Source organism: Leucoraja erinacea, chromosome 20, assembly GCF_028641065.1.
Source record: "Leucoraja erinacea ecotype New England chromosome 20, Leri_hhj_1, whole genome shotgun sequence".
Classification (NCBI taxonomy): domain Eukaryota; kingdom Metazoa; phylum Chordata; class Chondrichthyes; order Rajiformes; family Rajidae; genus Leucoraja; species Leucoraja erinaceus.
Window position 1 is genome coordinate 32,601,807 of NC_073396.1, and position 21,378 is coordinate 32,623,184.

Consider the following 21,378-nt stretch of genomic DNA (forward strand, 5'->3'; position numbering starts at 1 on the left):
GCATCCGCATACAATGGTGTCTGTCCTGTCGCTTCTTGTGCTTCCTGAGCGTAGTGGTGGAAAGATTGATGGAACCAGGCCCGCAACATGAACACTCTTTCATTGACCCCATTGTGTGGTGGAAGCTGCTGATTTTTTTAATGTAAATGAGATCCCATTGTGATGTAATTGTGGGGTGGAGCACTGCTGATGGGCAGTTTATGTAAATGCAATCCCATTGTCACATCATAGCTGCTAACTGCAACTTCTCTCAAAAATTGGATTTTGTAAAGCTTAAAATGTGAATAACTTGTAAAATATTACATCAATCTGAAAAAAAACGATGCACCACACCACAGGACAATTGTGAGTAAGGTGGTCCAAAAATTGTAAAGCTATTGTGTACCGTTTTGGCGTAATTTCAGGATCACATACGCAGACATCCACACACACGTGCTGATATATGAAAACTTCACAAGGAGCCCAGGAACCTGGTGCTGTGAGATAGCAGCTCTACTCATTTCACCCCTGTGGCTTTTTACATTATATCTGCCTAGTTTTGACACAAACAAGAATAGCTGACATCTGAAATTTTAAAATACCGAATTGAGACCTAATCCAATGTTTCTAGAAAAAAGATCCAGTGTTGTTTCATGAGCTTGGGAAGATTATTGGAGACCAAAGACGGAGAACTCAAAATAAGAATGGAATGTGGAATTTAAGTGACAGGAAAGTGCAGCCTTCTTCTTATCGAGCCCACACACAAGATTAGAAGTTGTTCAGCCAGAGCTGAACTCACTTCTCGGCATCTGCATAAAATGGTGTGTGTCAAGGTCTTCTTGAGCGTGGTGGTGGAAGGATTGGTAAAAACAGGGCCACGACGTGAAATGCTCTTTCCTTGACCCCAGGAAAGTAAAAGTAGCCTGAATATAGGAGAGGGCAGTAGTTTAGTAAAATATTATATTTTTGAAATAGGCTGCACCAGAAATGCCTGTTGATGGGGTGCTACTCAACTGTGCAAGCTGTATCACCAAATTTTAGTTGAGGCCTTAATAAACCTCCCAAGCATTTTAAGCATAGATTTCTGATTAGGTACATTCTGACCTACCATACTACCAAGCATTCAAAATACAGTGCTTGAAAATAGGAGAGTCCAGAGCCCTACAGTAATCACTGTCAACAGTAATTGAATAATGATACTGATTTTTAAATGTATTTGTTATTTGTGGATATTGGATTGATTGTGAAATTATTGTACTTCCTATTGTTCAATAATTAATTTATTTTACCAAGAATGGGTTTTGCAAACTTAAAAATTCTTCACTTTTATTTTTCCCTTTCAGCAATATACAGAAGCAAAGTCCTATATTGTTCTGGAGTTTAGTCTGGATAAACCTCTGGTGCAGAGACGACTTCGAGAGGATCTGTCTAAAAAGCAAGTTTCAGCTTGGAATAGATAATATACACAATTCTTCCAGCAATGCATTTTTAAAATCTTATTGATGATGAATTTCTTATAATTAATAACATATTTTCTATTTATTGCACATTATCCGCTGTAGGAATATATCACAGCTTCATAGGATTATCAGAAAGCGCAATGCTGACACAGCTTGATTTTGGAAACTGTCTCCAGAAAATATATATAATAGCTGTCATATTCAGGACTAACATACAAAGAAAAATCTATGCTCTTTCATTATGTGATAGAACCATCATCCCTGTAGGCGATCTTCAGAGAAAGTCTTCAGCATGGACGCGAAGAAAAGAGGAAATTGAAACTTTTCAGTCAATACTGAGATTGGTCCAGATTTGGTGCCATAATGTAGAATGTTAGAATGTAGAATGTCCAGAACAAGGGGTCACAGTTTAAGGATAAGGGGGAAGTCTTTTAGGACCGAGATGAGAAAAACATTTTTCACACAGAGAGTGGTGAATCTGTGGAATTCTCTGCCACAGAAGGTAGTTGAGGCCAGTTCATTGGCTATATTTAAGAGGGAGTTAGATGTGGCCCTTGTGGCTAAAGGGATCAGGGGGTATGGAGGGAAGGCAGGTACAGGATACTGAGTTGGATGATCAGCCATGATCATATTAAATGGCGGTGCAGGCTCGAAGGGCCGAATGGCCTACTCCTGCACCTATTTTCTATGTTTCTATGTTTGACACAAACTTGTTCTGATTGTGGCTTCCATCAAAATGAACTAAATGTATCGATTATGGGAGTTGCATGACTGCATTGATATCTGCACGACGTTTTGAAATGGTGTACAAAGATAGAAGTAAAGTTATGAAGGATGTTGTGTAAAGTCCCAACGAAAATGAAAATTTGCAGAAACTGATTTTATTCAGGCTTCTATTAGCATTTCTTGACCGAGACTGACCATGTAAAGATCACCCTCTCTATATAGGCCATGGTGGGATCTTTGGAACTTTGTGATTAGTATGAAAGCTTTGTGCAGAAAATGATTTGGGCAAATGGAACTTTGGGTTTGCTGAAGTTTGGGGGAATTGAAAATGAAGAAACTGTACAAAGGTGAGGATTGGAGAATTGATCTTCAGGATGAAGCAAACATGGATTATTGGCTCCGTAATGGCGAGTATAAAGGCAGGAATGTGTAAACAATGTTTCATGGTTGCATCACATGCAGGTTTGAAAACTCTGTTAGAATTTGACAGAAAACAGTTTGCACACAATAGGTAGGATAGCTGCAGTGGTTGATGCATTCTGAATAAGAATATTGGTAATTAAGAGTCAAATCACATTCATAGGGTTGAAGTCACCTGTAGACAAGGCATGATATAGGTGTCACATTTCTTTGACTGAAGGACATGTGGGAATAAGGTCAGTTGTTTGCAACAATTTAATTTTTCGTAATCACTATTACTGATTCTAGCATTTTATTCCTGCTATTTTATAACTTACTCATTATTTCTCAAGGTTTTACTTCAAGGTTATAATTTTTATTACTGATGTGCAGAAGGGCACTGTTTTCTCCCTGGTTCCATGATCTAAACTGGGTGCCAGCACGTTTAGTTCAAATCGGTTTTCTGTCCATTGGGTTCAAAGGGAAAACTTGATAAGAGTTCTGGTTCTGAATACAGTCCATTGGCACTGCTGGAAACGCGCTTTTGGAGAGGGTAGGATTGGGTTTATCTGTAGTACAGTTACAGAATAATGTGCAAATGCCTTCTCACATGTGCATAATAGTGCACCACAAAGCACTGAAGCCAACTGATATATGTGGAACTATACAGCATCAGGGAACTTGTAGAGGAAAGTGGCAAAAGTATAATAGTTTGTGGCTGAGTTTCTTTCACTGTTTCCTGTAGGAATGTTTAGTACAGGTGCATAACCTTTTATCCGAAAGCCTTGGGACCAGACACTTTTCGTAATTCGGAATTTTTCGGCCTTCGGAATGGAAGATTTTTAGCGTAGATTTTAACAGCTGGCTCAGTGGTAGAGTGCTCGTCTCATATCCGCAAGGTCCCGAGTTTGCGCTTCGATCCCGGCAGTTACTCGGTTGCGAGTTTGAGTCTTCAATGTAGTTTTGTCTTGCAGAATAAATGTTTGTATGAAATGCAGTGTAGGAGAGGTGTACTGACTGTGTAGGCAGAACTTTGGAAGTGATTGCCCACCAGTCTCAAAAGCCGCTGTGTTTACCTGTCCCTGGGATAGCAGGGGGCGAACAAACAGCACAATACCCCCCTCCAACTCCAGAGGAATCCGCTCCCCGATGGGCCGCTACGGCGACAAGTGGCAGTTTGCCCACAGCCCGAGCTGCGCCACCCCAAGAACAAGACGTACCTTGCACACCATCAGCTTTTTTTCACACAGAGAGTGGTGAATCTCTGGAACTCTCTGCCACAGAGGGTAGTCGAGGCCAGTTCATTGGCTATATTTAAGAGGGAGTTGGATGTGGCCCTTGTGGCTAAGGGGATCAGAGGGTATGGAGAGAAGGCGGGTACGGGATACTGAGTTGGATGATCAGCCATGATCATATTGAATGGCGGTGCAGGCTACTCCTGCACCTAATTTCTATGTTTCTATGTTTCTGCCCCTACGGGGAGCGTGTTCCTCTGTAGTTGGAGTGGGGCTGGGCTGGTTGCTGATCTGGGATCTCCGTGCTTGCAGTGTGCCTGGGGGTCGGTGTCCCGATGAGGGGGCGCAGCTCGGGCTGTGGGCGAACTGCCACTTGTCGCCGTAGCGGCCCATCGGGGAGCGGCTTCTGGTAGTCCTGACATCTCCGGCCAGTTTGCAATTTTCCTCTGGAGTTGGAACGGGGCTGGGCTGCTGCTGGCTGTGGGTCTCTGGGATCTCCGTGCTTGCAGCGGGCCTGGGGGTCGGTGTCCCGTTGGTCCTGACGTCTCTGGTGACTGGCACTGACCTGCTGGCATCGCCGACGTGAAGACAGTGCAAAGCCCCCTTGCCGGTGCAATGGGCGGGGAGCTGGAGAGGGGAGGGAAGGGATCACACACATGGCCGGGAAGCAGAGGGGTGTAGGTGGGGTGAAACTGAAGGGAGCGACAATCTGCTGCTCCCTGCCCGCTGAGTTAAAAAGTTCCCAAGCAAGGCTCACGATACACTGTGTATCGTGAGTCTACCGTGGGAACTTTTTAACTCAGCGGGCAGACAGCAGCAGATTGTCAATTATTAACCCTCACGTGCAATATATCCTCACTTTCTCTTTTATGAATGGGGATTTAGTTCACCTTTCTTGGAGGACCGACCGGAGGTTCCGCTGTCACCTCTGCGGGCCGCCCTCGGTGAACGTCTTCAAGGACCTTTCTTCAAAGACCGAAAAAATGTCCGCTATTCAGAACTTTTCGTTATTTGGATCTTCGGATAAAAGGTTGTGCACCTGTACATTCAATTTTTAATCTTATCAATGAATATTTGTCTTTCTAAATCAGGATTTCAGAGATGATCCCTCCTCGGCCATTATTTCCTCGTAGGACAAGTGGAGCAGATAAGGTGTGTGAAGGAACAGAAACGGGCTTGCTCAGACGTTGCATTCACTAGATGAATGGAATATATATCAATGTATCTATTTTAAATCCTAGTTTATTGGATTGGTTATCTTAAGGTATCTTTATTGGTCTCTATAAACAACGTGGATATTGTGGCTGAAACAACTGGGCCGTGATTCCAGGTCTTTACCAATCTTAACCTATATGACATGTTTATGCGGAGTATGTATGTATGTTGCCAATCCATATATAGTGCTCAATTAAAGGCCCCTATATAAAACTGCATCATTAGCAAACATTGTCAGGTACACAAGGGGGTTGCAAGGTGGCACAACAGGAACAGTACAATTTTCCAATTGTCTCAAAAATGAAAATACAAATTAATTTTTTAACAGTGGCATTCTATTCAGAATTTAAGATTTTAGAATACATTTATTTATAATATTTTAAATTATGTCTTTCACAGGCTGTCACAGACTACCATAATCAGATAATTAGTGTGGCAAGAATCATCATGGATGAATACCAGGATATGTTTGGACGGAAACTAATTGAAGGCAAACTCTCACATGATTACCAGGATCAGGAGGAGCGTAAACATAAACTTATATTTGAGCTGAACACCTCAGGAAAATATTTTGCCTTTAAGGAACAGTTAAAGGTAAAATCGAGATTCAAACGTGTTTAATTTTTATATGTACGGAGTGAGAATAATGAAATTCTTATGTGGCAGCACAACAGATTTGTAAACATAATATTTAAAAAAAGTTTAATAAATTAAAAAAAAACAATATAGTGCAAAATAAAACAAAAGCCTGAAGTCCCTAGTGCAACCAAGATAGTTTGTAGTTTGAATTTTTTGTGATCAATAGCCTGATAGTTGTTGGGAAGAAGTTGTTCCTGAAACTGGACATCAACGTTTTCAGACTCATACCTTCTTCCCGATGGCAGGCGTGAAATGAGAGCGTGACGGGTGATCAGAGTTCTTGATGATGCTGATTGCCTTTTTGAGACAGCACCTCCTATAGATCACTTTGATTGTGGGGAGGTCAGTACCAGTGATGGATATGGCAGTGTGTAGGAAGGACCTGCAGTTGCTGGTTTAAACCAAAGATAGACACAAAATGCCCAAAACGTCACCCATTCCTTCCATCCAGAGATGCTGCCTGTCTCACTGAGTTACTCCAACATTTTGCGTCTATCTATGGATGCGGCAGTGTCAATAGACATGGATAATAGGTGCAGGAGTAGGCCATTCGGCCCTTCGAGCTAGCACCGCCATTCAATGTGACCATGGCTGATCATCCACAATCAGTACCCCGTTCCTGCCTTCTCCCCATAACCCCTGACTCTGCTATCTTCAAGAGCCCTATCAAGCTCTCTCTTGAAAGTATCCAGAGAACCGGCCTCCACCTCCCTCTGAGGCAGAGAATTCCACAGACTCACAACTCTCTGTGTGAAAAAGTGTTTCCTCATCTCCGTTCTAAATGCCTTACCCCTTATTCTTAAACTGTGGCCCCTGGTTCTGGACTCCCCGAACATCGGGAACATGTTTCCTGCCTCTAGTGTGTCCAACCCCTTAATAATCTGATATGTTTCAATAAGATGCCCTCTCATCCTTCTAAATTCCAGTATACAAGCCCACCTGCTCCATTCTCTCAGCATATGACAGTCCTGTCATCCGGGGAATTAACCTTGTGAACCTACGCTGCACTCCCTCAATAACAAGAATGTCCTTCCTCAAATTAGAGGACCAAAACTGCACACAACACTCCAGGCGTGGTCTCACTAGGGCCCTGTACAACTGCAGAAGGACCTCTTTGCTCCTATACTCAACTCCTCTTGTTATGAAGGCAAACATGCCATTCACTTTCTTCACTGTCTGCTGTACCTACCTGCATGCTTACTTTCATTGACTGATGAACAAGGACCCCCAGATCCTGTTGTACTTCCCCGTTTCCCAACTTGACACCATTTAGATAATAATCTGCCTTCCTGTTTTTGCTACCAAAGTGGATAACCTCACATTTATCCACATTAAACTGCATCTGCCATACATCTGCCCACTCACCCAACTTGTCCAAGTCATCCTGCATTCTCATAGTATCCTCCTCACAGTTCACACTGCCACCCAGCTTTGTGTCATCTGCAAATTTGCTAATGTTACTTTAAATTCCTTCATCTAAATCATTGATGTATATTGTAAATAGCTTCAGTTCCTCCGTCACCCCAGATCCTCTGGTCACTAGTACATCAGGAAGATTGTTTGTGTCCTCCTTAGTGAAGACGGATCCAAAGTGCCTGTTCAACTCATCTGCCCTTTCCTTGTTTTCCATAATAAATTCACCCTTTTCAGTCTTTTTCACCACTTTTTGTAGTCTTCTTCATTCCTCGATGCTAAAATTGCCAAACAGGTTGGTGCGCGATGCAACCAGTCAATATGCTGTCAACTGTACACTTTTAGAAGTTCGAGCATATTCGTCTACATCCTAAATCTTCTAATAAATTACCAGCATTGATGGGCTTTGTTTATGATTGCATCAACGTGCTGGGCCCAGGACAGATCTTCGGAGATATGCACGTTCAGTTGTTGATTCTCTCCACAACCGACCATCAATGAAAACAGGTTTATGTATTCATTGTGTCTCGGCCTTCCACTTCCAAAGTCAACAATCATCTACTTAGTTTTACTGACGTTGAGAGCAAGGTTGTTGTTCTGGCATCATTCAATCGGGTGTTCAATCTCCCTCCAATACTCTGACTATGTATTTAGTTTATCGTGCAAGAAAGTGGAAACTCAGTTTTGATAACCCATATTTAAGATATGCTGTATTTGTTTATTATGTATATTAATTGTATGCATGCATAATCTTGTGTATTATCCATGATTTTTGGCTGAAAATATTAAACATCATTTTGTATTTCTGGAGTCGAGCATTGCTATGATAAAAGATGAAGATTTAAAAACTATTGGCGTCCATGATTAGATTGTCCAATTGCAATACGTATGGTTAAAACTCAAATAATTTTATTTTCACGTGAAAGCCTCTGGATAAGCACTGGGTAAGTTCTTTACATCAGTCCACCAGTGAAGAAGATGTTATTGGATTCACTACAAAATAAGATGCTGTTGAGATACTGTACGGAATAAAAATTGATAAAGTAGAGGTTCTAGCAAGGGTAGTTGTACCTAATATAAGTCATCTAGTTCAGATGGGATCCTAGATTATTATGAAAAAGAAGGCAGGAAGAGCAAAGACCGTAACCATAATCATCCTAATGTCTCTAGGTATAGGGGTAATGGCTGAGGAATATATATGTTACACCATTGTGCAAAATCGATGTATGGATAAATTTTGCAACCTTAGTCAGTTTAACATCAGAGGAGTGGAAAACTATAGAAATTATGATTAGGTGCAGAACTAGCATTCACTTGCACAAGTGTAGCTGCCAAAGTAGGAAGCTCAGGCAAGGACTGTAACAACATTTAAAAGGCATTTGAACAAGTACATACACAGGAAAGATTTAGAGGGCTATAAGCCAGATGCGGGCAGGTGGGACTAGTGTTGATGGGGCATCTTGGTCGGCATGCATAAGTTTGGCAGAAACGCCTGTTTTCATGTTGTATGACTAATCTGGCTAGTAGATTTTGGGTGCATTGGAGTGGTTTGGGCATGTTATAATGCTCAACCTTTTACAACAAAAGTTTTACAAGGAGCCGACCACCTTACTTTCTAACCACAGCATTGAGGTCGGCGTGCATGAGCATAACAAATCTGGAATTTTATTTGGGCATCACTATCATATATTGCTTTTAGAGAATCTCTGAGATATTCATACAATTTACAATATTGACATATTGATGCGCTACATATGCATGATTCAATTACCAATCAATCTTCCAGGAATTAATGCATGTCGATGATCACAGCACTGACTGGACTAGATTAATGGCAAACATTGATGTAAGGGTTCAATTTGAAACCCAAACTTATCTGCACATAGGATTTAGGCGATAACTGTTAGATTTGTGTGAGCTTCATTTGGTGGGATAATGTCATCGGTGTGCAGATTCATTTCAGGTTCTGTAGGTGCATCTTGAATGTACATCATAGAGCAACGCAACACATTCATATTGAAAATGGAATATGCCATCTTCCTGCTCATACAAATTTTAGCAGAAATAAAATTTAATGAAGCTATTTCCCAGTTGAAAAATGTAGCATTATTTTATTAATGGAAATTTTCGGTGACAATATCATACACAATTGATAATATTTAACTTTTCACTACAGCACGCGGTTGTAAAAATTGTGCGAGAAAAATACATGCAGACAATGGCTTTTGAAGATAAAGAACAGCTGCATACATTCCTTAATGAGTTGTATATATATTTGATTGATCAGATGCACTGCTGCTTACACAAGGTAAGGATTAGCTAGAGTTATTAAAAGCTCTATTTTTTTTAAAGCAATGATAAACACTCATATTGAGCACATTGTTGGTTTAATAGCCAGTAAAGAACATAAGGGAGAATATATGGGAACATTTGTTGTGGTGATGATTAAAACTCAGTCAAAAACCTACAAACATAATTTGAAAAATAATCAATATTTTAAATATCTTCAAATCCGTGACTATCTGAAAAAATACACAAAAGACTATCATAACATGCCCCCAGACTTATTGGATGAAGCCATGAAGACAAAGGCTGAATCAGCAAATCTAATATCATACTTATACAACATTATTTTAAATATAGAAATACCTACAACCGATGGTATTAGAAGAGACTGGGAACAAGAACTAGCTATAAAAATTTCAAAAGACAGCTGGGATAAACACTTACTATATGTGCATAAATGCTCGATCAACGTACGGCATACTCTAATTCAATATAAAACATTACATAGACTATATTATTCAAAAACTAAAATAAATAAACTTTTCCCCAATGTCTCACCCATTTGTGATAAATGTCAGTCGCAAGAAGCTATCATAGCGCACTCTTTTGTTTTTTTGTATAAAAATCCAAAAATTCTGGAACAAAATATTTGAAATCTTCACAAAATTATTTAAAATAAAACTTGTACCAAAAGCAGAATGGATCATTTTTGGAATATCGGAAGGTAACCCCGAATTAAATGTGTTTCAAAAGAACGTATTACGGGCTAACAATGGGGAAAAAAGCTTATACTCAAATTTTGGAAAAATGCTCCGATTCAACTATAAAAATGTGGATTTCAAACATGTTCGAAACACTACATTTGGAAGAGATGAGACTCCTCCTAGCAGGCAAAGCAGACCACTTCCAAAAGACGTGGTCTGCATTTATGGAACTATTACAAGTATGCGGTGCAATAGTAATTTAAAATATAAATGGTACCAGAATCTGGTAACGGGGTATAAAATAATTATTTTTTTAAAACACGGTTGGTATATCCTTTTTTGCGGAGTTTTGTGTTACAATAGAGCGATTGTTTTTCCTTTTTTTTCCTTTTCTTTCTAAGGTCTTATTTCCTTTCTTTACTTCCTCTCTAACTTCTTCCCTAAGGGGCTTTCTTTTCCCAACACTTTCCTGCACCTTCACGATTCTTAATCACTTTCCTTACTTCTTTTATTTCTATCTTGTTTAAAGATCGAAAAGCGAAGTGGTACAACAAATGTAATAAGATATATGTGATGTGTATTACTGTAATTTACTGTACTTCTAATTAAAAAATAAATAAATAAATAAATAAATAAAATTTAAAAAAAAACCTACAAGCAATTTGCAAGAGTTTGCAAATTCTTGTCAAAATTTTGTAATGCATCCCATCTCCTGCAGAATGGGAAACACCTGCAAATTTCGAGTAAAGTTTTTATTTTATTGTGGTCCTTGATCTTGAATGCAGCACCTTTGTGTCATGTTTGCAATTAGCATCTTGCAGAGGTAGATTAGCTAAAGTGCAATTGAACCAGTGAGATGTCAAGAGTATTTAATTGGCATACGTACTGACAATAGAACAAAATTATTTCTTGCCACAGTTTAACACAATACACGTAGATAATGTATAATGAACAAAAAAATCAATGAATTAATAATCCATCAATGTGCTCTCACTGTTGTAACTTTTACCACTAAAATTAGCAGGAATATAACGATTCCCCTTGTGCTTGGACTACCCCATATATAACTTTATTTAATTCATTTTCTTTGAATTTAAACTTAGATGTTCAAAGGCTTGAAAGTTTTCATTGTTACATGTACCAATTAAGGTACAGTGATATGCGAATTACCATACAATCATATGAAAAAAAAAGCAACAACTGCATAAAAGTTAATATAAATATCTACCACAGCGGATTCCTCACTGTGATGGAAGGCAAAAAAGTCAAAATTTCTTCCTCTTTATTCTCTCGCGGTCAGGGCTGTCGAACCATCCGTCGGGGCGATTGAAGCTCCCGCAGCCGGCGGTCGAAGCCCCCGCATCGGGGGGGTCGAAGCACCTGCAGCTTGCAGTTCCCAAAGTCGGTCTCTGGTGTTAAGTCCGCAAGCACCCATGTTTGCAGCTCCGAAGTGGATCCCTGCAAAGGGGATCACAGGCTTCACAATGTTAAAGTCCCATAGGCTCCCCGTGGTGGAGCTCTCAAAAGTCGGTCTCCAGCAAAGGCCGCCAATGCGTTGATGTTAGGCCGCAGTGCGGACGGAGATACGAAAAAATTCTCATCTCCGTCGAGGTAAGAGATTAGAAAAAGTTTCCCCACCCCCCACATAAAACTAGCTAAAGAACACTAAAAACATACATTTAACACATACTGTTAAAACACAAAGAGGGAAGGGACAGACAGATTGTTGGCGCGGCAGCCATTGCTGGTGCACCCGGTGAACATAAGATGTGCTCTTATAACCAAGAAATATAAGTTTTGATAGATATTCTCTAACTAAATTAAGGGTATTGTGGCCCACGTTCTCAATCAGACTGTCTTCCTCGTGTCTTTTCCCTTGACATTTCTATACTACGTCTCTCCAGTGCTGTCTTGTATTTCCTCACACTTTACAATCCCAGTGTTGGTGATGAGTTTAAATCTATGACTACCTCTCGTACTTGAATATGGCTAATGTATCTCAGTAGCTAGAATTGGATGCAATGCATGTGATGCGCTTGTTCTTTTCTAGAACTGTTTATGAGCCAGGAGGATCAGATGAGCAAAGGACTTCTCTAACTTGCCCTTGGTCAGATACCCCTCAATGTATTAATTGACCTTTTTTTATCCCACCTCCTCCCATCCAATCATTGAACCCTCATTCACAAAACAAACTCTTATTCTGTGATCACCAACAAATAGTTACTGATTGGTCATTGACCACCCATCTCATGAGCACTCCAATTGGGCTTTTGATCGCACCTAAAAACCCTCCAAATTACAATGTAACTCGGATTCCTGACCCAAAACATTAACTTTGTGCACTGGGAAATCCACTCAATGATTCCTGCCTTCCCAGGAGCCAGAGCTGTAAATGACACTGTATTCCAAGCAAGCAGCTTTAAAAAAAAGACACATTAATTGCAAAATTTCCTTTCTTTACCCTACATGTTCATGTCATTTTTCATGCTCATTATGTGTTTGCATTTTAGTTTGGGATCTAAATTTCATTGGTCATAAAATGGCCAATGAAGGGACAAAATATAATTTCTGAATGGAACTAAGGCCAAATTCTAATCAGAAGCGGTCATTACCCAAATTGATAGTGAAAACTATCTTCTAATACAATTATCACTGCTGAAAATAGTCCCCTGCATAAAGTAAGCTATGCATGTTAAACTTACATTTACTATTGTTTGCTTCAGATTCCATTATCATTCATTTGAACACTGCAGAAAAGCTATATGGCAGAAGCACACCTTTCTTATTATCAGAAGCCATTTTGCTACACTTTACTTTCTCCATTATTTTTGCATTGATCATTCAGCTTGAATTTCAACTGCAAATCTGCAAAACAGAATATATTTTCACCTTCAGAATGCAAACAATTTAGAAAATAAGTGACTTCATTTTTGGTACTTGCAAGACAATTGAAAATTGTGATACTTAAATTATTCAATTGATTTTAATACCTGTACTACCAGAGCTTTGAATATTTCTTATTGAATTCTAAATCATTGTCTTTTTCTCTGCCTAGATGTTCCATGTGGATCCACCAGATCCTATTCCGGAATCATTTCTTAGTTCTGCTCAATTAAAACACTTTGCTAAAGAAGCTGAAGCCAACAGGAACTTTGAAATTGCAAATAAATACCACCTAGAGGTAAGAATTTACAGATATAGATTTATAAGCTAGAGGATTTTGCTTATTATTCGTATTTTGGTGTTTGGGAATGATTTGCCAAGGTCACAATTTCAACGGCAGTTCTCCTATTGAGCCTAATTTGCATTCTCCTGGAAGATTTAGATATAAGTATAAAAAATATGGCATTCCAAGATGGAGAAAAACAACTAGGTGGACACTATGGGGTTGCCAGAGCCATAAAAAAAGCAGGAGCTACAAAGGTAAAGAGGAGAAGAAGGTAATTTAATTATTAAGGTAATAAGAGTTTAAATTCCCTGTGGCTAGTTTCCAGTTTCTGTTTTTACTTGCTAGAAGCTGTGTACATTAGTGGTCTTTATTTTAATTTTAAAATGAATGTGTCTTACTGCTGTCTCTTAACTGGGATAGCTGTGGCATCCAAACTGAGGATCTAGAATTCCTCAACCATCTGCCTTGGATAGATGTGAGAAAAGAGCAACATGGTATTACCAAACAGAAACTGGACTAATATGAAGTACTAGACCAAGTGCAGACTCGTTGGGTCTGTTCCCCAACGTGCGGTTGTGTGGGGGGGGGGGGGGGGGGAGGCGGCATGCAGCGTCACACACACTAACTATCCCCCCCCCCCCCCCCGCACTCACGCTAATTACCCCCCTTAATATATTAATATTATTAATTTGCTCCTTTTACCCCATAACCACCCTATCTACTGGCGCATGGCCCCCAACTTGCAGTCGCATAGAGAGAGAGGGGGGGGGGGGGGGGGGGGGGGGTAGAGAGTGAGGGCAGAGAGAGAAGGGGCAGAGACACAGAGAGAGTGGCAAGAGGGGAGGGGGGGGGGCGAGGAGAAGAAGAGGGAGGGTGGGTGAGAGAGAGGGGAGGGGAGGGGAGGGGAGGGGAAGAGGTGGGGAGCAGGGAGGGTGGAGGGAAGGGGGTAGGGGTGTGTGGAGGGGAGGGGGGGGATTTACAGGAGGGACGGTGGGGGAGGGGATGGAGGGGAGGAGGGGGAGAAAAAGAGGGGAGAAAGAGAGTGGGGGGGGGAGGAGAGGGGGGGGAAGAGGAGGAGGGGGGGAGGAGGAGGGGGGGGAGGGAGAGGGGGGGGAGGGGGGGGGGGGGGGGGGGGGGGTGTGAGGGTGTGCTGGATGAGGTGAGGGGAGGTGGGGTGGGGAGCAGGGAGGGGGGGGTGGAGGGAAGGGGGTAGGGGGTGTGTGGAGGGGAGGGGGGTTTAGGGGAGGGATGGTGGGGGAGGGGATGGAGGAGAGGAGATGGAGGGGAGGAGGGGGAGGAGGGGAGAGAGAGAGGGGGAGAGGAGATGAGGAGGGGAGAGGGAGAGAGAGAGGGGGAGGGAGAGGGGAGGGGGGGGGAGAGAGGGGAGGGGAGGGGAGAGGGAGAGAGAGGGGGGGGAGAGGGAGGGGGGGGAGAGAGAGAGGGGGGGGGAGGGAGAGGAGGGGAGAGGGGAGAGGGAGAGGGAGAGAGGGAGGGGGAGGGGGGGAGAGGGGGGGGGGGGGGGAGGAGAGGGGGGGGGGGGGGGGAGAGAGCGTGCCTTTTTACTTCAACCTAGACCCCCCAAACAACCATTTGCAGGCAGTGCTTTTTTACTTTAACCATATTTTCATTTTCAAACCACATTATGGGTAATCACAGCTGTGGAGACATTTGTTCAGTGTCATTCAGTGCTCATTGAGGCACACCACTTGCAGAGACTGATTGAGGCACACCACTTCCTGGTTTTATAGTCCCTCCCCCTCCCTCCAGCAGGGGCAGCAGAGAGAATGGGTAATTTTGTTAAAACATTAATATCTCTGTCATTTTTCAACGACGGGAAAAATCCTCGGCACACATGTGGCGGAGGAGGGCTCTGAGTGAGGTGGTCAAAAATTACGACCGTGGGTGGCAGCGTTCTCTCGGAAATCGCAGCACAGAAGGCCAAAAGCGGTCAAGAACAGAGATTTAGTAATATAGATATGACTGACATTACAGAGGCGGCAAGATCATTCTTATTTAATAGGTAAAAAATAATGGACTTTTTGGTTATGTCCCGTGTTCATGGCATTTAGGACACTCATGGATGCTCTGCAAGCAGTAGCTCCATGTTTTTATGTAACATGTTATCCCTAAACTGTTTGTACAACTTTTAGATAAAATGAGTGTGCAAATTCACCTATTTTTTTTTTTAAAGAAATGCTTTAAAATTGTACAAAGCTCCTTATCAATGTATCAAGAGACATTAATGATTGTTACTTATCACCATCATAGATACCTCGGCCATCTCAACCAAATTGTGTGTCAAATTCTACTTTTGCCTTTGGGAATTGAAGACGGAAGATTTGGAAATGTGTCACTAATTGAACAAACAGAATTATAACTCTTCTTTCCTTTGCAGCGATTGGCTCGTGACAAATTGAATCCTGAACACTGGTTTGATTATGGTACTTTCTACCTTTTGTTAAATGACTATGTCAAAGCAGATGAATGCTTCCGTGAGGCTGTTGCAGTAAACCAAGAACATATAAACGGGTCAGAGACTTACTTTTTTATTGACCTATTAAGCCTTGAATTAATCTTCTTGCGTATGGTGTGCACAGCCCAAAGTTATAGGTCAAGGGTAGACATCCAGGCCAGGACAACGTCAGTTACTGGGTGGATGGCTTCGATGCCACCAGGGAAACGATGAGTGGGATGGTCTGGTCTGGATCTCCGCAGTCGCAGGCAGGGCTGTCTGTCATCCCCCACTTATGCAGGTGATAGTCTGTTCTTGCATGGAGGGTGCAGATACTGTTCAGGGTTAGCCATTGCTTGCGATAGAGGTCAAAACCCTGTGGTTTCACTGTGGGGTCTATGATGACCTCTCCATTGTTGGTGTTGGCATCTTTCCAGGCTCTGCGCCACTCAGTCTTGGAGTCAAAGTCTCCCAGAGATTTAACGGACACCTGTAGGGTTTACGGGACTTCAGGCGCATGTTGGACAGATTGTTCAAGTCAACATGGATGGGAAGGTCAGGGTTAACCTTGATGGTGCACCTGTCTTTCAAATCCTCTCCCGTCTGCGGTATGAAAGAGGACAGGGAGCCTGTACTCTCAATTAATGATATAGCATCTCTGTTGAGGTGCAATTTCATAGCTTTTTTTGATGGTTTTGGAATGTGAAAGTAAGTGGTGACAGACCAATTATTCTGAATCCTAAGCCATTTCATTGGATGGTCCAAAACATTTTGATTTTAATTTAACAGATCTGCTAGGTGAATCGCCAGTGCAAATCCTTCCAACCATGCTCTTCAATATTTGAACAGATGATGGATTGGGAATCACTTTCCTAAAGCTGCGATTAGTCGATCAGACCTAGAAATCACGAAAGACTAATTTGTTACACAGAATTTCCATAGGTTTCTAAAATGATAAAGTAGAAAGGATGTTTGCCGTAATGGAAGCATTTAGAAACAGAGGGCACTGAATAAAAGGACGTACCTTTAGAATGAGATAAGGAGGATTTTTGTTTAGTCAGAAGGTGGTGAATCTATGGAAATCATTGCCACACATGGCCATGGAGGCCAAGACATTAGGTAGCGGAGCGGACATTTTAAGTGGAGATTGATAGGTTCTTGATTAGTAAAGGTATCAAATGGTTATAGGGAGAAGGTAGGAGAATGGGGTTGAGACGGAAAAATAGATCAGACATGATTGAATGGTAGAGTAGACTTGATGGCTGAATGGCCTAATTCTGCTCTTATGTGTTATGGTCTTATGGGTACCATAGCTTACAGGGATTTATAGTAGAGTGTTAACATGTTGTACAAGGATGTCAGGATTGCCAATGTATCTGGTGTCTGTTAACCTGTTTTTTCAACACCGTCCTCAATTCCATCTGTGTTAGTTTTGTCATTTGGTTAAACGTCAGATTCCAATGATAGCACCACTTATCGGAACATAGAAAAGTACAGCACATAAACAGGCCCTTGTGTGCCAAACATGATGCCAAGCTAAATTAATCTCACCTGCCTACATGATCTATATCCCTCCATTCCCTACATATCCACGTGCCTATCTAAAAGCCTCCACCATCCAGCAACATGTTCCAGGCACCAACGCATTACACCTCTCTGTGTAAAAAAAAAACTTTAGCCCTGCACCTCTCCTTTAAATTTGCCCCTTTCAAGTTAAAGCTACGCCCTCTAGTATTTGATACTTCCATCCCAGGAAAAAAGTTTAACTTGTCTAAATGTTTAACTTATCTATATTTCCCATCATTTTATATACTTTGATCAACTCTCCACTCAACTTTCAGTGCTGCACATAATACAATCCACGTCTATCTATTCACTCCTTTTTGCAAATATTCTCTAATCCAGGCAGCATTCTGATAAGTCCTTCAGAACCCTCTTCAAAGACTATTCATCATCTCCACAATGGGGCAACCAGATCTCTGTGCAATACTCCAAATGTGGATTAACCAAAGTCAAAGCAAAGATCTATAGTGAATTTGCAGAGCAAAGTTCTGTAGTGAGTGACCCAGGCAAGGGTAGAATTACATGAGCTCTTACATGAACACATGATAATTTGTCAATTCTGTGAAATTAATGTAGTTTAGTTTAATGTCACTTGTACTGAGGTACAGTGAAACGCTTTTGTTTGTGTGCTAAGCAGTCAAATAAAACACTGTACAGGATTACAGTCAAGTGTACAGATTAAGGATAAAGGGTACAACAGTTAGTGCCAGGTAATGTCTGATATAGTCTGAGTAAAGATTGTTTGAAGGCCTCCAATGAGGTAGATTGGAGGTCAGGACCACACACTAGCTGATGAGAGGGCCATTCAGTTACCTGGTCAGTTGCTGGGAAAAAATTGTTCCTGAATCTGGAAGTATGCGTTTTCAAACTTCTGTACCTCTTGTCTGATGGGAGAGGGGAGAAGAGGAAGTGACTGGGGTTAAACTAATCTTGATTATGTTGGTGGGCTTGCCAAGGCATTCTGAAGTGACGATGGAGAAAATGGACGGGAGGTTGGTTTACATGATGTTCCGGGCTACATCTGGGCTACATCCACATCTCTGCAATTTCTTGTGGTCTTGGATGGAGCAGTTCTCTAAGAATGCTGTGATGCATCACAATAAAATGCTTTCTGCAAATTTGGTGAGGGGCGTTGAAGAATACATTAAACTGGGTTGGTACTAAGAAGCCAGCCTTTGGCTTGCTGTGCATAGACAGAAGAGCAGAGAAGAGGAGGGAATAGAGTAGGAAGGAACCGCGGATGCTGGTTTACACCAAAGGTGGACAGAAAATGCTGGAGTAACTCAGCGGGACAGGCAGCATGTTTTGTGTGCAAGTTTGTGATCCTTAGTAGAGTTCAGGTAAGCCAGGTAATCCTTAGTAGAGTCCAGTCTCGACCCGAAACGCCACCCATTCCTTCTATCCAGCAGGAAATAGAGGTTTGACATGGTATGGAGGTACATGATGGCTGTCTGAGAAGCTGACAACTGCATATTGCAAAAAGAAAGCCTTAATATGTAGGTTCATTTACAGAAGTGCTCATATGTGTAAGTTATGCCTGGATGTAAGGATCATAGATATGTGTATCAGTTCCAGATTTCTATGTTTTTGTTTTCTGTTGTCCATTAAATAATTAAAGTACTTGCTGAAAATAAAAAAAAAGCACTGGAATAACTCAGGGGATCAAGCCATATGGCCATTTTGGGTCAGAAAAATGGGTTGGAGTGGGACAAAATCTGGAACATGATACAGGTGGGGGGTTTTGATTGATTGGGGGAACAAAGGCTAGTGATGAATAGGGGACAAATGGTGTCAAAGAGAGAAGGGGAGTAGACGTTGAGCCAGTGGGAGAGATATAGTGGAATGGAGAAAGGGAGAAGGGGAAAGGAGTTAGGGTGGTGGGAGAAGTGGGTGCACGCCAGTGTGGGGCACTGGGAAGAGAGGTGGGTGGAAAGACTTAAAAGTAGAGAATTCAGTGTTCATATAGTTGGGCTGTAAGATACCCGTCGGAATTTGAGGTGCCGTTCCTTCAGTTTGCTGGTGGCTGACTCTGGCAATGGAAGAGGCCCAGGCCTGAAAGGCCAGTAGTGGAATGGGAAGGGGAAGAGGATGGGGAGTTAAAATGATCAGCAACTGGGAGATCCAGCAGAGCGAGGCAGACTGAGCATGTTTGGCAATATGTTCGCCTAGTCTACGCTTTGTCCTAGTCTTGCAAATGTAAAAGAGGCCACATTGGACCATGTAAAGGATAGCTCATTGAAATGTAACACCTGAACCTCCTCCTTCCTTGCATCCATCCAGGGACCCCAAAACAATACAATACAATACAATCAGTTTTATTCGTCACTTGCACATAAAGTGCAAGTGAAATGATTTTCCAGCTGAGGTTTACTTTCACCTCCTCTACTGCATTCCGTGTGTCTGTCTAGGCCTGCTTTCGTATCATTACTTCAATCCATCTGAAGAAACGTCCTGAACCGAAACATCACCTATCCATGTCCTCCAGAGATCTGCCTGACCCTCTGAGTTATTGCAGTGCGTTGTGTTTTTTTGTAAACTAGCATCTGCAGTTGCTCATGTCTTCTAAGTGTTTGCTAATACGAGTTCCATATCGGTCACATGCATAAATCCAAGCAGAACGATGAAGAGGTGGACATAGACATCCTTTTCATCATATAAGAATGTGGATAAACTTACCTCCTCAGCTGCAGTTGTTGGGGTTTTTTTCACTCAAATTGGAATGAAGTGAATAGTTAGCTTCTGAACTTCTTAAAGGTTTGTAGCAACCACAGCTTAAAAGCGATTCTACACAACTAAAGAATCCAAGCAAGTTGTTCTACTAAATAATTAAGATTTAAATGATAGAAAATAAATCGATCTGATAGATTATGTGATAGGTAAAGTATTGAAGGTGGAAAAATGTACTTATTGATTCACATTAAGTAGAAATTAGTGTATTTCTGAGCTTCACTGAGATCTTGATTCATTTTATACACATGTGCTGTCTGAATCGTCTTTATATTGTTTAATATTATTTCTGTGTTGACTCATATGAGTGCTTTTATGTCCAGCCTTATCCTATGTGGCATTCTAGCATGTATGAATGAACATTATGAAGAAGCAGATAATTTCTTTGAGAGTGCCAGATGCTTCGAGCCAAATAACGTATTAGCTTGGACAATGCATGGTAAGTCTTAAAATATGCCTTGTTGTCTCTCTAGTAGCTTACATGCAAATCTGATTATTAGAAATCAAGTTCATAAAACTGATACTGACCCATTGTTTTCCTTGCAATTTATTTGTACTGTGATTCAATCTGTGTAATGAAAAAAACTTCAATGTTTATTTACTCTACAGTCATAACAAGCAAATGACAAATAAATATATATCTAACTCTATACCCCAGAAATGCAATATAATGTGAGAAATTATTTGAATTTAAAATTGATCTACATTATTTCTTTGTTTTTATATCCCTACCTCAGACAATTAGATTTTGTATAGATTGTATAGATTTTTATTTCTTCACAAGATGTACTGTCAGTTATCACACATTCACTCATACGTGCACATACACTTTGACTTGTACATGCACCTCCCTCTGTTTTGACGAAGTAGAGCCATAAGTTTTTGATCTCCCTTCACCACCTCCAGTTTAAATTCCATTTGGAATATTTTGGAGGACCAAGAAACCAAGAACCAAGAAGATCTGAATTATTTATTGCTGAAGACCACCTAAACTGAATAGTAATTTTTTATTATAGAAAATATACCAAAACAAAAGTTTGGACTGCTTTCTTACCCGCAGTCAATTATTGTCTGATTTGCCTTTTGGAAATACCTGAACATTTTATTTAATGTGCTTGGCACACATTTATTTAATGTTCTTTTATTGGCAGTACAGTTTTGCCTCCTGATGTAATGGCTCATTTGAAATCATTCACCTTTACCATAACACTGGATTGGGGGAATGAGAGATGGAGGTGAACTGAGGGGGTAATAAAGCTGGGGAATGGAGTGTTTTTTCCAGCTTAGACGTTATTATTTCCAGCAATATTGGTGGTTCTGCCAAGAGCTGCCAACATTCACTGGAAATACTTATCTTTAAATTGTGAGCTCCACCAGGCCTATTATAAACTGGTGACACTCTTAGGCAGAG

At 41.2% G+C, this 21,378-nt stretch overlaps 1 protein-coding gene across 8 annotated transcripts in view; it reads left to right on the forward strand.

The window, feature by feature from the left end:
* cfap70 (cilia and flagella associated protein 70) overlaps nucleotides 1-21,378 on the forward strand; it is an 86,060-nt gene that overhangs the window by 44,193 nt on the left and 20,489 nt on the right. For all 8 annotated transcript variants that reach the window (XM_055651827.1, XM_055651824.1, XM_055651826.1 and 5 more), the window contains 7 exons: nucleotides 1,323-1,414; nucleotides 4,891-4,951; nucleotides 5,414-5,608; nucleotides 9,243-9,374; nucleotides 13,112-13,237; nucleotides 15,621-15,754; nucleotides 20,291-20,406. In XM_055651827.1, the coding sequence (XP_055507802.1) occupies nucleotides 1,323-1,414; nucleotides 4,891-4,951; nucleotides 5,414-5,608; nucleotides 9,243-9,374; nucleotides 13,112-13,237; nucleotides 15,621-15,754; nucleotides 20,291-20,406 (856 nt within the window). The remainder of the gene's footprint in view (nucleotides 1-1,322; nucleotides 1,415-4,890; nucleotides 4,952-5,413; nucleotides 5,609-9,242; nucleotides 9,375-13,111; nucleotides 13,238-15,620; nucleotides 15,755-20,290; nucleotides 20,407-21,378) is intronic.